The sequence below is a fragment of the Kogia breviceps genome, chromosome 16, assembly GCF_026419965.1.
Source record: "Kogia breviceps isolate mKogBre1 chromosome 16, mKogBre1 haplotype 1, whole genome shotgun sequence".
Taxonomy (NCBI): domain Eukaryota; kingdom Metazoa; phylum Chordata; class Mammalia; order Artiodactyla; family Physeteridae; genus Kogia; species Kogia breviceps.
The window spans coordinates 53,782,788-53,799,472 of NC_081325.1; the positions used below are offsets into that span (position 1 = coordinate 53,782,788).

The 16,685-nt window shown below is 41.9% G+C and overlaps 1 protein-coding gene across 2 annotated transcripts in view; it reads left to right on the forward strand.

Moving 5' to 3' along the window:
• The window catches only part of NDFIP2 (Nedd4 family interacting protein 2), a 137,484-nt gene that overhangs the window by 63,661 nt on the left and 57,138 nt on the right, over positions 1 to 16,685 (forward strand). For both annotated transcript variants that reach the window (XM_067016690.1, XM_059042372.2), the window contains one exon: positions 8,588 to 8,940. In XM_067016690.1, the coding sequence (XP_066872791.1) occupies positions 8,620 to 8,940 (321 nt within the window). In that variant the 5' untranslated portion in view covers positions 8,588 to 8,619. The remainder of the gene's footprint in view (positions 1 to 8,587; positions 8,941 to 16,685) is intronic.

A 16,685-nucleotide genomic window follows, 5' to 3' on the forward strand; every position in this document is an offset into this window, starting at 1 on the left:
ACCAGCTCATCAGGTTCAGTGACTTACTCAGAAGCCTCATTGGATATGGCATAGTTGGGACAAAAGCTATTAGAAAATTATGTGGATAATTCAGGAAGTAAATGAAGGTGATTAAGGTGAATAGTAAGAGAATCTTTGAGCAATGATGTCCAATGGAACTTTTAGTGATGATGCAAATGTTCTTTATCAGCACTGTCCAACACGGTAGCCACTAAACACTTGTGGCTAGTGTCACTGAGGAACTAAATTTTTAATATTATTAATTTGAATTTAAATGGTCACGTGTAGCTAGGGGCTACTGTATGTATGTGCAGCTGTATTGTCTCAGGAATCATGGTAAAATCCCATGGTCAGGGGCTAACTTTATGTGTTTAGGTCATATATTCCAACCTTATATGAATGGACATGTATGTATGTATGTATGGGGTTGGGATTGTTTAGTGTTTAATCTTGCATGCATACAACTAATGTTAGGTATCTACTCAGCTTTCAAAGAGTGTATTTTTGGAGGGTCCACTTATTGTATTTTTAAAATAAGATATTTTACTTGTTCCAAAGCAGCAACTCCTGAGACAATTAGCAACTATTTCAGAATTAATCCTTCTTGGTGGCAATACATTTGACTATAATATTTCTGCCAAAGAAATTTTGACATGTTGAGTTCCTTTTTTTTTTGGCTGTGTTGGGTCTCTGTTGTAGCGCGTGGGCTTCTCATTGCAGTGGCTTCTCTTGTTGCGGAGCATGGGGTCTAGGTGTGAGGGCTTCAGTAGTTGCAGCACGCGGGTTCTAGGGAGCAGGCTCAGTACTTGTGGCGCACCGGCTTAGTTGCTCCACGGCATGTGGGGTCTTCCTGGACCAAAGATTGAATCTGTGTCTCCTGTATTGGCAGGTGGATTTTTAACCACTGCGCCACCAGAGAAGTCCCACATGTTGAGTTCTTGATGTGTCGGAGTTCTAAATTTTTTTTTTTTTTTTTGTGGTACGCGGGCCTCTCACTGTTGTGGCCTCTCCTGTTGTGGAGCACAGGCTCCGGATGCGCAGGCTCAGCGGCCATGGCTCACGGGCCCAGCCGCTCCGTGGCATGTGGGATCCTCCCGGACGGGGGCGCGAACCCGTTTCCCCTGCATTGGCAGGCAGACTCTCAACCACTGCGCCACCAGGGAAGCCCGGAGTTCTAAATTTTTGATTTTTATTTGTACTGTTCTGGATGGCTATTTCTCGCTGGATGTGATGGGAACAGTCAATGGAGTATTTTGGATTTTTATGAGTTACTGCATTTGAACCAAGCTGAGAGTGGGGTGGCAGTTTCGCAGACAGCACTCTAAGGCTGCATTCACTGCTCTGAGCCTGTCTCCTTATTTTCAAAATGAAGCATCGGTGATCTGGAAGGTCTCTTCAAATGCTAAAGTTTTATGGCTCCATGAAAACAAGCATTTCTCTCTTTTCCAAACAATTGGATTCTAAAGAAATTTCAGGGGCCTATAGTGAGCCAAATCATCTGCCTCATTCAAACCAAAAATAAACTAAACTTGATTTTCTACTCTATATGCTATATTTATGTGTATGTGTGTGTTTTTGCAACATTGATGCTTTTCTTTTCAAAAGTCAGTATCTGGATGGTATGGTGTGAATGTTTGTGTCCCACCCAAATTCAAATGTTGAAAATTTAGTGCCCAAGTTGATGGTATTAAGAGGTGGGTCTGGGGCTTCCCTGGTGGCGCAGTGGTTGAGAATCCGCCTGCCGATGCAGGGGACGCGGGTTCGTGCCCCTGTCCGGGAGGATCCCACATGCCGTGGAGCAGCTGGGCCCGTGAGCCATGGCCGCTGAGCCTGCACATCCGGAACCTGTGCTCCACAACGGGAGAGGCCACAACGGTGAGAGGCCCGCGTACCACACACACACACACACACACACACACACACACACACACACACACACGAGGAGGTGCGTCTTTGGAATGTGATTAGGTTCAGAGGTGGAGTCCTCATGAATGGGATTAATGTCCCTATAAAAGAGTCCCTAGAGAGATCCCTCACTGCCCCTGCTGCTCTGTGGGAATACAGTGAGAAGTCAGAGGTCTGAAACCTAGAAGGGGGCCCTCACTAGACCCAGATCATGCTGCACCCTGATTTTGGACTTCCAGCCCCCAGAACTGTGAGAAATAAATATTTATTGTTTATAAACCACCCTATCTGTGGTATTCTGTCATAGCAGCCCAAACAGACTAAGACGCTAGATAAAGAAGATTTGAGCTTGGTGTCTTTACCCTTATTGGGGAAATAATGCCAGATTTCTCACTCATCATTCTCTATAATAGAATTTACAGATATTTCATGGGAACTTTATATATTATTGACAGGTGAAGTGAGATACATTATAAATATTTTATTTATTCTAGGACATAACTTCCAGATATAAAGGGAATTCCACCACCACCCCCTTTTTTTCTTTCTCTTGGCTTACTTTGGCTCTGTTAGGCCCTTAGTTTTTTTCCTCCCATTTGAATCTTAAGGCCAGGTAATGGCTATAAATTTTTTCCTAGTCCTAGAAAGGCAGCATCTGGTAAGTCACTCTGTCTAATTACTGTCATCATTTTGTCCCTTCAGATGTTGAGTGCCCTTTATCCTCAGTACTGAAATCAGGCAACTTTGTTATATGGCGACCCTATTGTTAATGTTGTATTATGTTGTTAATGGTGAAGCAGTATACTGACAGCAGGCTGTTTAACAAATAAGGCCTGGTTCCTCTTATGAAGAAAGCAAGAGCATGATCTTTAACATGTTAAGAACACCCTGATATGTAGGAGACATTTTTCTTTCCTAGTATTTTTTACTCTCCCACAGCTCCCACACACTTACAGTGTTTGTCTTCTTACACGATGATGACACGTTAGTCAAGAGGAACCTGTCATAATAGTCAATATACTCAGTGCCAGCCCTGCTCTTCTGTGACGAAAGAGATTATCAGGCTTTCAGAGAAAAAAAGGAAACAAATAACCACACAAAAATGTCCTGCTTCAGTATGGTCAAAGAACAGCCTTCCATATTCAAGGTAAAGCAAAGACCATTTTTATAACTTAGCCCGATTTAAAATATGTAATCCTTAAGGCAAAATGGCTGTTGATTTGCTCACATTTGTTGCTCATGACCAAACAAAGGAAAAATGAAAATGCTAAATAAAAATATTGTAGCTTATCGAAATTCAAACCTTTTCTAATTGTTGCCTGGTGGTGCCTCTATACACAACAGTACTTACACAAAATAAAGCTGATAGGAAATAACTTAACATGAAAATTTATTTTAATTCTCTAGGCTAACTCTCTGGTACTTCCTCCCTTTCTCTCTTCTGTTCTCCCCAGCTGACCCCCCCACCCCCCACCCCCGTCCTTTATTATACAGAGACATTTAAATAAACATGTGATAGTTTTCTTTGTCAACTTGCTTAGGCTATAGTCTCAATTATTTAATCAAACACTAATCTAAGCATGATGTGAAGGTATCTTAGAGATATGACTAAAGTCCAAAATAAGTTGATTTTAAGTAAAGGGGATTAGCCTCGATAATCTGGGTGGGCCTGATTCAATCTACTGAATCAGGCCTTAAGAGCAGAATTGAGGCTTCTCTGAGGAGGAAGAGGTTCTGCCTGTAGACAGCAGCTTCCAGAGTTCCAGTAGCCTGAGTTACAGATTTTGGGCTTGCCTAGCAGGTCCTCACAACAGCGTAAGCTAACTCTTTGCAATCAATCTCTTCATATCTCTCTGCTCTTGGTCTGTCTCTGGGTGAACTCTGACTGATAAAGAACATTAGCCATGGGGCTTCCCTGGTGGCTCAGTTGTTAGGAATCCGCCCGCCAATGCAGGGGACACGGGTTCAGGCCCTGGTCTGGGGAGATCCCACATGCTGCGGAGCAACTAAGCCTGTGCGCCACAACTACTGAGCCCACGTGCCACAACTACTGAAGCCCACGCACCTAGAGTCCGTGCTCTGCAACAAGAGAAGCCACCGCAATGAGAAGCCCACGCACCACAACGAAGAGCAGCCCCCGCTTGCTGCAACTAGAGAAAGCCCGCGTGCAGCAATGAAGACCCAACGCAGCCAAAGATAATAAATAAATAAATATATATATATTTTTAAAAAGAACATTAGCTATGTTTTAGAGTCTTTCAACATACTGGAGGAGAATAAAGAGACAAAGGAAGTAGATACCTGATTGTCAAGTTGCTCGCTTTACAAGATTTCCTCTCTAAAATTGTAGAGCTGAACAGATGACAGGAATCTCAGAACCAGTTAAATAAGGAACACCATGTGAAGCTAAATTGAGGTTTGAGCCTACAAACTGCTTAAAAAAATCCACATACATGGTAACAGAGATAAAACTGCAGTAGTAATTATGCTTATTTTCATTTACTAAAATGACAATAGTTTCTTGTATTTTCTAAAATCTACTTTAGAATTTAATATACAGAAAATAATGGCTAGTGAATTTTTATTAGTTAGAGATAAAAATCTTCAGACAGAGAATGTGATTTTACCTCTTTTTGATCATTCTCTAGATAAATATACAGAATCATACATATTCCAAATGCAACGAACTATTAGGACCTATGGTCACACTAACCATCAGTAGCTACTTGAGGAGTAGTTCTGTGTTGTAGAGGGAGGGATATAAAAACTAAAAATCGGGCTTCCCTGGTGGCGCAGTGGTTGAGAGTCCGCCTGCTGATGCAGGGGACGCGGGTTCGTGCCCCGGTCCAGGAAGATCCCACATGCCGCAGAGTGGCTAGGCCCGTGAGCCATGGCCGCTGAGTCTGTGCGTCCGGAGCCTGTGCTCCGCAACGGGAGAGGCCACAACAGTGAGAGGCCTGCGTACTGCAAAAACAAAACAAAACAAAAACCTAAAAATCACTGAAGAAGTAAGGAAAATTTGGAGCCTTTGCCTACCTGTGATTTAGGCCAGTGTAGATGGTCATCTGCAGGCAGTGGCATGTCTGCTGCTCTTTAATTGGTGGGAATCTCAACAAAAATCCTACACATGTATACACAGTTTAGCATACCTGGTTAGAGGCAAGAAGAGGATAGGGAGGATAAGAAATTGGTTTACTTCTGGAGGGAATGCCTCTGCTTCTGGGAAGGTAAGAGAGATTCCCAGTGGGAGGTATGTCCAGGCAAAGGGGTCCCTGTGACTTGGTCTGACAGCATCACTCTAAAAAACGAAATCAAAGTCATTCTTAACAGGAAGGCTATAGATACATTATGTCCAATACATTATGTCCACATGAGAAAATGGTAACAATGGAGGCTACTGAGGGTTATTCTGGAGATGAAACATCAATTATGTGAAAGGGCAGTTGTAGTCATTTAATATAATTTTGATAATAATGTTCTATCACTTTATATCTTATAAAAAAAGAGTTGCCTGCCAACATTTCAGTTCTACTACAAGGATCAAGCCATCAGGCACAGCGGTTGTCTTCTGACAGTGTGCCCTGAGGGGGATTCAGGATGGAGAAAACCAGAAAACATTCTGTGCTTTGGATATACTGGCCCTTAGATAGTTAAAATGTACATCTAAGGAAAAATTTCAAAGGACCCCAGATTCTTGCATCTTCCCATACATAGATAAGAACTAAAATCATTTTAACTTGAGATGTCTGTTCTTTGTGATTAGCAGTAATCTTTTGATGCTTGACTACATGTTTTTCCCAGCAAAAAAAGTTCATAGATATCCAGGCCCAGGCCCTTCCCTTCCCTCTTTGGAGCAGTTCCTCAGAGCTATCTGAGAAGCTGTCTCAGAGCTGCAGTCCTCAGAAAGGTCCCTGAGTAAAACTTAACTCACAACAATGTAGTGCGTTTTTCTTTCAGTCAAAAGGTTGGGCTAGGTTGGGCTCTCGAGGAAGCAGATGCTGATATGAAGTTATGAGTGCAGGAGCTTTATGGGAGAGTTAACATCTGTGAGAGCAAAAAGGATTGGGCACAGAGAGCTGTCACAACATACTGCCGAGCTGACAAAATCTCAGCTAGTTCAGCAGGGAACTCTGAAGCAGAGATTGCCCCTTAAAGGGGTCCAATGTCAGACAAAAGTGAGGCTAGACCACTGCCTTGTTTAGTAAACAGCAGGGTGCCACCCTGAAGACAGCATGACCTCAAGGTAGAAAGCCAAGCAGAAGGAAACATCAACAAAACTAAAAGCTGGATGGCGGTAGGCAGAGTGTGCTTTCATGACAGGGAATCCAGCTATCTTATCTCCATGTCTATCACACTGCAGTGTGGCACTAGTTACATTTTTGGTGGCTGTGTATTTGGAGATGAATGTTGATTAGGCCAGAACAAGAGGTGTTAGTGAAGTGTACTCTAATTCTAAAATCCCACTTGAGTTTATAGTGGAAAACCACCACCAATTCCTTAGGTAACTAGACTTGTCATCACTAAAAGATTAAATATCAAATTGTCACCACCAAAAGATTAAATATCAACATCTCAAATGTTGCTTAAGGCCTCTAGAATGATAAGAATATCATTACCCCCATATCTTCCCAAAAAAGTTGCTCCTAGTGGGACAACTCAGGGCCTCTGCTTGTGATGGCCCATTACAGGTCACACTGGCTTCGTTGGGAAATGGGGAAAAGGAGCTCAGAATGGCTCTTTAGAGAACAATGAGAATCTTATTTCATACAGATCAAGGAGGTGGCATTTAAGGAAGTCAGATTGGCTCTTTGTGATGCATCACTATTTTGTTTTTTTTGGTCTTCTGCAGAAGTTTCACAGTAGTGGTGGACAGAAAGAGACAAGACTTGTTTTGTTTGTTTCTTTCTTCATTTTAAGGGTGTATTATACCATGCTGCCTAATATAGTGGAGGCTCTGGAGTCTGTCACCACTTACGAGTGATTTGGCTTTGGACAAGTGGCTCTCGGTGCCTTAGTTTCCTGATTTGTTAAACCGGGATTACAATCGTGCCTACATCATGCAACTGTTGTGAGGATGAAATGATGTAACACATGCAGTTCCTGGCTTGGGAAGGGCTCAGTACGTATCAGCTGTTCTGCTTCTCTTTCCCCTCTTTCTCTTCCTCCTCTTCACTGAAGAACCCCTTTCCTATTGGATTTTGTCACCTCTCTGGATTAGCAAAACATTCACAAAACTTGGGAGGAGAGTAAAATTCAAAGAATCTGTTATTCTAACAAAATTTAGGATGTTTGCTTTTTGTCAGGACGTTGGTTTTCACCGGTATGTTCCCATTTTTGTTCTGGGTGTGCTAGGTGTAAAAAATGGCCTCTGTCCTGAGCAGCAGTCTATTTGAAAAACAAATGGGCATATGAATGATGAATGAAAGTGTAACTGCATATAAAATTATGCTCTAAATGAACCGTATAGACCATAAATGGTGTAGGAATCTAATTTCATTTTGCTGAACTGGGGGCTGTTTTGATCATTGAAAGGTGATACCATTTGGGGTGAAATTGTGAGAGTGAGCTCTTGTACAGTAACACAATGTAATGTCATGTTTATTATCTTAGAGTCTAAAACACATTAAGTTAGACCTGAAGAAAGTTTAAGGGCATTTAAGTATGACAATATCATTGCCTCTTATTATTAGCCTATTAATTAATACTCTCTAACCACCAAATGCGTCAAGATGGCAAAAATATGAAGAACTGCTCATCTCTTTGAATAAAGCAATCAGAGGAAGGCTTACATTTTTTCAGCTGATCTCTCAATGAGTTTCTCTCTTTATTGTATTTTTGCTATTTTAACTAGGTGATCAGGCCCATCCAGTAGCCTTCTTCATTCCAGGAATCTCCTTTGGCGATTCAGGAGGGAAGTTAAGTAAAAAAGATAACTGAGCCAGGTCACGTGGGATCATGGTTTTCAGGGTATAGAAAGCAGGTCTTCGGGTTAAAGAGTACGCTGCCCCATCATACTCTTCTACTTGCTAGAGAATCATGCTTTGCACCCCGTGGGAGATACACATAGTAGGTCTTGTGTGGTTAACCGGATACTGAGATCGACTGACAATGTTGCACACGGAGTGATTCCTTACTGTTAAACCCTTTGGAATTATTGATATGAATATGACCACAAAAGAGTCCTATATTGTTTCATTATTTTCTTGTATCCTTCGAGCAACCTAGTGCTCTAGAGGCTAGAGGGCTCTTTCCTTGGCGAGATACATGAGTCTGGCTGAAGAGTCCCTGTTGGATTCTTAAATCTTCTTACTACCAAGAAGGGGACAAACAAAACAAGCTAACAAGACATCCCTTAGCTCACTAATGATTCTGAATAAGAGTTTCAGGAAGGTCCTAGAGACGGATCTCTGTGCCTTGTCCTAGGCTGGGTGAGTAATACGAGGAAGTGTTGGGAAACAGGGTGACCTGTCCTCAGGTGTTCTAGGAATGCGTCCCCGCTCTCCTCGACATCTGTATCTGTGCGCTGTGACTGTGCCTGCGCGAAACCCGTCCAAACGAAAAGACCAATCAAGGAGGGTGATATTTTTTCCCCTGATCCTTTTGCCACCGCCCACTCCGGACAGGCTGACAACCTAGATTGCTCCCTGGGACTTGCCTGACTTTTCCACCTCCGCCCACACAGCTAAACACCCCCTTGACGAACTCACGACGCGGATGGGACGGCGGAGGACCCAGCGAGCATGCGCGACCATCCCGAGCATGCTCAGTAGCGCGCGCGGCGCCCCGGAGCTCCGGCCCAGAGCTGCGGCCGACGCGGAGGTTTCGGCGGCTTCTGCGGCAGTGACGGGAAGTGAGGTGGTCCGGTTGGGCAACCGCGGCGGCAGAGACAGAGGCGAAAGGGTCGCTGCGGCGACGACGTCGTCGACCCGGGTGACCGAGGGGCCTGAGCGCCGAGGGCACTCGCCCGCTCGGAAGCCGGATCCCGAGCCGGGCAGGATGGATCATCACCAGCCGGGGACTGGCCGCTACCAGGTGGTGAGTTTCTGGCCCCAGCCCGGGCCTCCTGCGCCGCCGAGGACCCCGGGATTGCCCCCCGCCGTGGCGCCCAGAGTCCCTTTTCTCGGGTTATTCGCGGAGTGGACGTTCTGGCTAATTTATTTTTGGCTCTTCTGGCAAGACCTTGCTTCCTTCACACCTCTTGGATCGAGCCTGCCTGTGGCTCCTTTGAGACCTTTCTTTCCAGACCCCAGTCTCCTTCGAGGTCCCCATCCCTCCGCTGTTAGACACCACTACGGCTCCCTTTAAAACTTGTATCTGTTTTATGTCTCACTTTCTCGATCATTTCGTTATGCCCTGACCCAGTCACTTCAGAGATATTCCTGAGGATTGTATACTGGAAATGAGTTCACATACCTTCTGGGAAGGTGTCGCCGTCATAGATGGAGTGGGTGGGGAGGAGGTAGGTGTAAGCCCTACGTAGGGTGGGAAGTGGATTTGGTTAAAAAAAAAAAAAATGTGGGCTTAAAAATCGTGCAACTGTAGAGAATAGTCGTGGGGCTAAACTTGTTTCTATTTCTAGTTAACCTTGTCATTTTGTCCTTTTCTGTTTTGTTAGAATTAAAAGTGATTGCAGTCTGTTTTCTATCACTTTTTTTTTTTGGTAGGAGGGGAAACAAAGTTTTACTAAAAAAATGTTAATCTTGTTTGAAAATTTTTCTTTAAATACAACGTTTTCCAGCTTAACCCTATAAACCTTTGTATGTTGAAATGAGTGAAAAGTGCCCCTCTATGTTTTCCGTGTCAAATTTTCTAATTTTTTTTTCTCTGATATTAATTCCGGTGGTGTCGTTGGAGATTCCTACGTAAACCTTATTTAAAAAATGGGCTCAGCAATAGTCGACTGTTTCGTTGTAGCTAGGTAGCATGTTCTTCTGTAAACTTTGAGGTGGAAATTTAGTTAAACCTATTTACTGAGGGAGAGGAGAAAAACGTTAATATGGAGCACCGATTATGCAATTTAATAATACTGTTTGTGAAATTGACAAATATAGATATGTTAGTGGAGATTTCATGTTTCAGATCTGTTTGCACAGGAGAGACTTAGTTGTGAAGTAAAGAATTTCTATTAATAAGTGTATTTTGACAAATGCAAAGGCTACCAAAAGATGAAATCCCAATGTATGTAACTTTGCATTTTTTTTTTTAAGATAAAAGCTGAAAGGCGTCCACTTCATCTGGTTTACATCCGGTAAAACCTCCAAATGATGTATATTCTGAATTCTGTGAAGATTTATCAGTATTTTTGGAATGGTTTGGAAAATGTTGTTGCCAGTTTGGGAAGGCATTTTTCAAGTTGTTAGTGTATACACATTTGGGGGTTTTTTTTGTTCTTTGTTTTTAAGGCATTCCTGTTTTTGCAGATGTTAGTAAAAATAAAATACAATAGGTAAATATTGAATACCGATTGCATTTACCAGTGGGATTTCTTTTCTCTAATCTCTTTTCTTTCCTGTTGCTATTTGTTTCCCGTAATGGTGTTAACTGATTCGAATTCTTTCTCTTTGGGGGTTTTGCTTATCAGAATCCATCATGTTTACATATACAAATCACTGCTCAAAACATTTTAAATTGATGTATTTATGCCTTAAAGTAATTTATTAAAGTGTCACATTTGCTTTCAGTACTTATGATTATTATTTTTAAGAATTTCTAACACCAAAATGTTGGAAATTGCTGTCAGCTTTAAGATATTTTCTTTTCCTCTACAACTCCTTTCAAATAAGTGGACAGTATCATTATTTTGTTCTTTTTAAAATACATTTATTTATTTTATTTATTTATTTTTGGCTGCGTTGGGTCTTCGTTCCTTCATGCAGGCTTTCTCTAGTTGTGGCGAGCGGGGCTCTTTGTTGCGGTGTGCTGGCTTCTCATTGCAGTGGCTTCTCTTGTCGTGGAGCACGGGCTCTAGGCGTGCGGGGTTCAGTAGTTGTGGCTCATCGGCTCTGAAGTGCGGGCTCAGTAGCTGTGGCACACGGGCTTAGTTGCTCCGCAGCATGTGGGATCTTTCCGGACCAGGGCTCAAACCCGTGTCCCTTGCATTGGCAGGCAGATTCTTAACCACTGCTCCACCAGGGAAGTCCCGACAGTATCATATTTTATTGCCTCCCCCCCCCCCAAACTGGAGATGTGTCCCACAGAGACTTTGGATGGGTGGAGGCATTCCTTCAGAGCAGAGGGCAAAAATCTGTCCTTCTAAAGATACTTCTTGCTTAAAGTACATAGGACATCAATTTGTTTTCCTTGTAAGCTGAAATGTTTGAAAATCTTAGTACAGTTTACATTCAGATTTTGATTCCAATTCCTGTGTAATTACATGGTAATTTCATCGGTCTAGAATAACTCTTGGTTTTGTTGAGAATGGCCTGATCAGTAACTTTACCTAGGTATATGCCCCCTCCCCCGCAAACTACTGGAGACGTGTCCTACATAGTTTGAATGGGTGGAGGCATTCCTTCAGAGCAGAGGGCAAAGGAAAAAAAAAAAGGCATCTGAGTTGGTTTGCAGTAAGCTAGGGACCAATCTACAGCTTACAGCTCTGGCTTGTATAATGAACACAACTGTTGTGTGGCTGACTTTAGCTCAGTTTTGGTTTTTTTAAAAAAACTCTGGAATGGTTAATAACAATGGAGCAGTAGACAGGTTCAGTTGTTGAATGTTTAGAGCTGACTAAGTAGGAGACAGGAAAACATGCTTGGTGGTGAAATGGTATACGATATTAATTTTACACTTATTCATAGAGGTAAATTTTAGCTTTCTGTATTGGTAAGTTAGTGGTGATGCCTAGGACCATCAGAATGACTTACTACCATTAACCAATTCACAAGCTTTATGTGGAAACTACTTTTTTTTTTTTTTTTTTTTTGCGGCACGCGGGCTTCTCACTGTTGGGGCCTCTCCCGTTGCGAGCACAGGCTCAGCGGCCATGGCTCACGGGCCCAGCCGCTTCGCATCATGTGGGATCCTCCTGGACCGGGGCACGAAGCCGTGCCCCCTGCATCCGCAGGCAGACTCTCAACCACTGCACCACCAGGGAAGCCCCATGGAAACTACTTTTTCTGTGATCTCTCCTCCATTGTTAAAAGTGTCCAAATGTTGTTAAGTGATAACAGTACAGAGCTACAAATACAAAAAGCCTTGGCTTGTTACCTTTCTAATTTCAGAAAAAGCCAGGTAGTTTCCATTGTGTTATGGGAAATTCAATTTTGTCTGGTGGGAAATGGGCGGTGTTGCCAAACTATGAAGTAGGTGACTTGGCTTGGAGCTGTTATGCCACATTCTAACTTTGATGTTCTCCATTTTAAAGGTTTTGTGTATGTGAACCACCAAGCTGACTACTAAGCTTTCAGAGGTATTCTGTGTATAAGTTAAATTGGCACTGTGGTTTGTAGCAGTAGTTTCCCAAACTGTATCATGCAGAATGATGATAATAGATGGTCTTAGAAGATTTATAATATATATTAACATATAAAGATGTACATTTGCATATTTAAACCATGAGAGCTTCTGCTGTAAAGACAGTGATTTGGATTTGTTTAACCTAGCTCTTCCTAAACCTTGACCACAGATTTTTAGAGAAAACTTTGATAATATTAACATTTCCGAAATGTTAGTTTTCTATAAAAATAATGAACTATCCATACTGTGATGATATAGATACTTTGCTGTTATATATGAATTAGAGTTGCCCTTGATAAATCAGCTGGGAAGGAGGTTGACTATTAATAGTTAACAAAAACCCTCACATCTTTTAAAGTTATCTGAGCTTATATTTAGGTTGTGCTGATTACAATTTGTGAGCCCTTGGCTTAGTTACCTATAGCATCTTGAAGCTTCAGTTTCCTCATATTAGTACCTACCTCATTAGGATTATTATGAGAATTATGTAATGTAGTGTAAGTAAGAAATATAGTGTAGAGACTGGTACATGATAAATATTATGAATAATGTAAGGTAAATAAACTATAAAATATTGTATATCAGTTTTTGCTGGTGACTATGTTTTTGCTTCTTGTTTTATTTAGCAACATGAATATCAACTAGTTCTTTGTTGTCCATGTCAAGAGCAGTGAAAAGTCTTAAGATCTGATTTTACCGTGTTTACAAGCTGATAGTCTGTTAATGTTTCATGGTTGCTGGCAGAAAAACAGGAGACTCCCAGGTCAGAAACAAATGACATTATTACTCACCGCCCTGCAGACTCATGAACATCAGCATATTTGTGCTGGTTTTCTTTGTAACCAGGTCCCATGAGGGTGATGGGTCTAATGGAAGCACAGGGTGGATCACAGCTAAGGAACTCAGGACCAAGGGTCTAGCACTTTTTTTTTTTTTTTTTTTTTTAGCAAGCTGCAAACATTGTAGCAAATAACAAACAAGCTAGTTCACCTCTCAGAGAGGCAGTTAAATGCTGTGGTAACCTTGATCTTCTTTCACACTCAGCAGGAATATGCAGGGACACTCAGGCCCATAGCAGGCTGCCTTACCCAAGAGTATATTTTCTGCATGAGATAATATATGGTGATTTTTAGGTGCAGTTGTTTACTTTTGTTTTCCATTTAAAAGAAGTATTTCAGTCTTTTACTTTACGTTGCTCTCTAGTTTTGCCTTTCTCTCTTGGCCCAGCTAGATTCCTTAGCTCATCACTTGTTTGTTTCCTTTGAACTTACCAATATCCTTTATCTGGTTTACATTCTTAGCGCACCTCTTTTACATCATCAGGGTCTGTTGCTTAATCTAATAGGTACTTTTCAGTTCTCTTCTTGCTTAAGTTCTTTTACATTGACATTGTGAACTTTCTCCTTGAAACTCCTTCCTCATTCCTGAAATGAAGGAGCTTTCTACTCTTTACTCCCCTGACTTTCCTTCTCTGCATGAACTCACTTTGTACTTACTCCTCAAATGTTGATACTTTCTATGGCATGGACTATTGTAATAGCTTGCTTAGTGCTTTCTTCCTTCATCTGACCATCCTACTGTGTATTGTTTGCGCTACATAAATTGTATTTGTAGAATATAAATTTGATTTTCATTTCTTTGCTTAAAAATCTTCAGTGGCCTCTTATTGAATATCCCCCCCCAACATTAAAACTTTCAGGGAATTAACTGGTGGTCCAGTGGTTAGTACTCTGCACTTCCACCACAGGGGGCACGGGTTCGATCCCTGGTCTGGGAACTAAGATCCCACAAGCCTCACAATGCAGCCCAAAACAAAACAAAACAAAAAACTTTCAAATATATACAAAAGTTGAAAGAATTGCATGGTTAACTTCCATATACCATATACCAATTTAGGGTCTACATTTCCCAACATTTTGTTGCATCTGTGTTATCGTATATCTGTCAATCCATCTTATTTTATTTATTTATTTTTTGAGTGAGTTTTTTAAAAAAATTAATTAATTAATTTATTTTTGGCTGTGTTGGGTCTTCATTTCTGTGCGAGGGCTTTCTCTAGTTGCGGCGAGCGGGGGCCACTCTGGTGCGCGGGCCTCTCACTGTCTCAGCCTCTGTTGTTGCGGAGCACAGGCGCCAGACACGCAGGCTCAGTAGTTGTGGCTCACAGGCCCAGTTGCTCGACAGCGTGTGGGATCTTCCCAGACCAGGGCTCAAACCCGTGTCCCCTGCATTGGCAGGCAGACTCTCAACCACTGCACCACCAGGGAAGCCCCTCCATCTTATTTTTTGAGCTTTCAGAATAAGTTGCAGATATCAGCATACCTCACTGCAAACCACATGCTTATCATTAGCCTAGAGTTCAATATTTCTTTATGGTTTTTTTCCTTTAGGATAAAATTGACATATAGTGAAATGCCCATATCTTTCATGGCCAATTAGATGAGTTTTGACAATTACATACATCTGTGTAACCCAAACCACTTTTGAAATATAGAGCAAGGATCAACAAACTACATTCTAACTCTTGTTTTGTAAATAAAGTCTTATGGTAGCACAGCCATGCCATTCATTTACAGTGGCAGAATTGGGTATTTGAGGCAGAGCCCAGAAAGCCTGAAATATTTGCTATTCTGCCCTTTACAGAGAAAGTTTCCTGACCACTGGGAAAGAACATTACTGTCACCCTGGAAAGTTCACTCATGACCCTTCCCTGTTGATTCCTACCCACCAGGTGATCGTTATACTGTTTTGTTTTTGTTTTTCACTTCAAATGAGCTTTGCCTATTCTAGAATCATACAGCATATAGTCTACAAAGCTTCTTTCACTCTGCAAGAAGTTTAGGAGATTGATCCTGTTATTGTGTGTATCAGTAGTGCATCCCTTTTTATTGTTGAATAGTATTTCATTGTATAAATTGTACGAATATAGGACAGTTTGTTTATCCATTGCTTTGTTGATAGACATTTGGGTTGTTTCTGGTTTGGGGCTATTACGGACAAAGTGGTTAGGAATATTCTTGTGCAAATCTTTTTGTGGGCGTACATTTTCATTTCTCTTTGGAATTACTGGGTAATAGTGTAGGCGTATGCTTAATTTTATGAGAAACCACCAGACTTTTTTCCAAGTCTGTGTAACATTTCCAAGTGTACCATTTTACACTTAGACCAACAATGTATTAAACTTTGGCTGCTTCACCACCTTGGCAAAAGTTCGGTGTTTCAGACTTTTAAATTTTAGCCATTCTGGTGGGCTTATTGGATTTTTAAAAAATATATATATACATTTATTTATGTTTGGCTGTGTTGGGTCTTTGTTGCTGCGCGTGGGCTTTCTCTAGTTGCGGCGAGCAGGGGCTACTCTTCCTTGTTGTGCGCGGGCCTCTCATTGTAGTGGCTTCTCTTGTTGTAGAGCACGGGCTCTAGGTGCACGGGCTTCAGTAGTTGTGGCACACGGGCTCAGTAGTTGTGGATCGCGAGCTTAGTTGCTCCGTGACATGTGGGATCTTCCCGGACCAGGGCACGAACCCGTGTCCCCTGCATCGGCAGGCAGACTCTCAACCACTGGGCCACCAGGGAAGCACTAAATTTCTCTTCTTAACATACAAGTTCCTTGAATGGACCTTTCCATACCTATACAATGCCACATTTTAGCAATCCCGGCCCCCTCCTCCCCGCCCCGCTTCCTGCCTTAATTTTTATGCACTAACTGCTGGAGTTCAGCAGGACATACTTATTATTAGCTTCAACCATAATGTCTTCTCTCTTACTTACTTCCCTGACTTTACATGTGTTTATTTCTCACATAAAGTTCTGTACCACACCCCTGTGGTTTGTTTGCCTTATAAAATCCTGTTCCTAGATGTAAAAACTCCTACGACATTATAGTTGGAAGAGGGAGGCAGGGCGCGTTTCCTGCATCTGTGTCATCTCTACAACGCGGCAGAGGAGAAGTGGAGAATCACAGTATTAGAGAACTTGTTATGCTAAATTGTGTTTTTGTGTATCTTTGTGTACCTTCTAGACTGCTGCTTTTCCTCAGAGGTGCTTCAGGGTGCTGTGAATGCCTGATTTTTATTTCATCTTTAATATAGATTCTAAACTTTTAAAATACTGTAACTGAGGAAATTCACTCTCAGATGTGCTTAAAACCAAGTTTCCATAGCTTGAAGATTAGTATTATGTTAATTTGTGTTGCCAGGGTAATTTGTTTTTGAATGGACCCCACATGGAAGTTTCTCTGGCTGTTTCTGTGCATGTAGCAATAGTAACTGAGAGTGTGTCATTAGTTTGATTGAGTACAGTTCATTAAAAAAAAATTATACAAA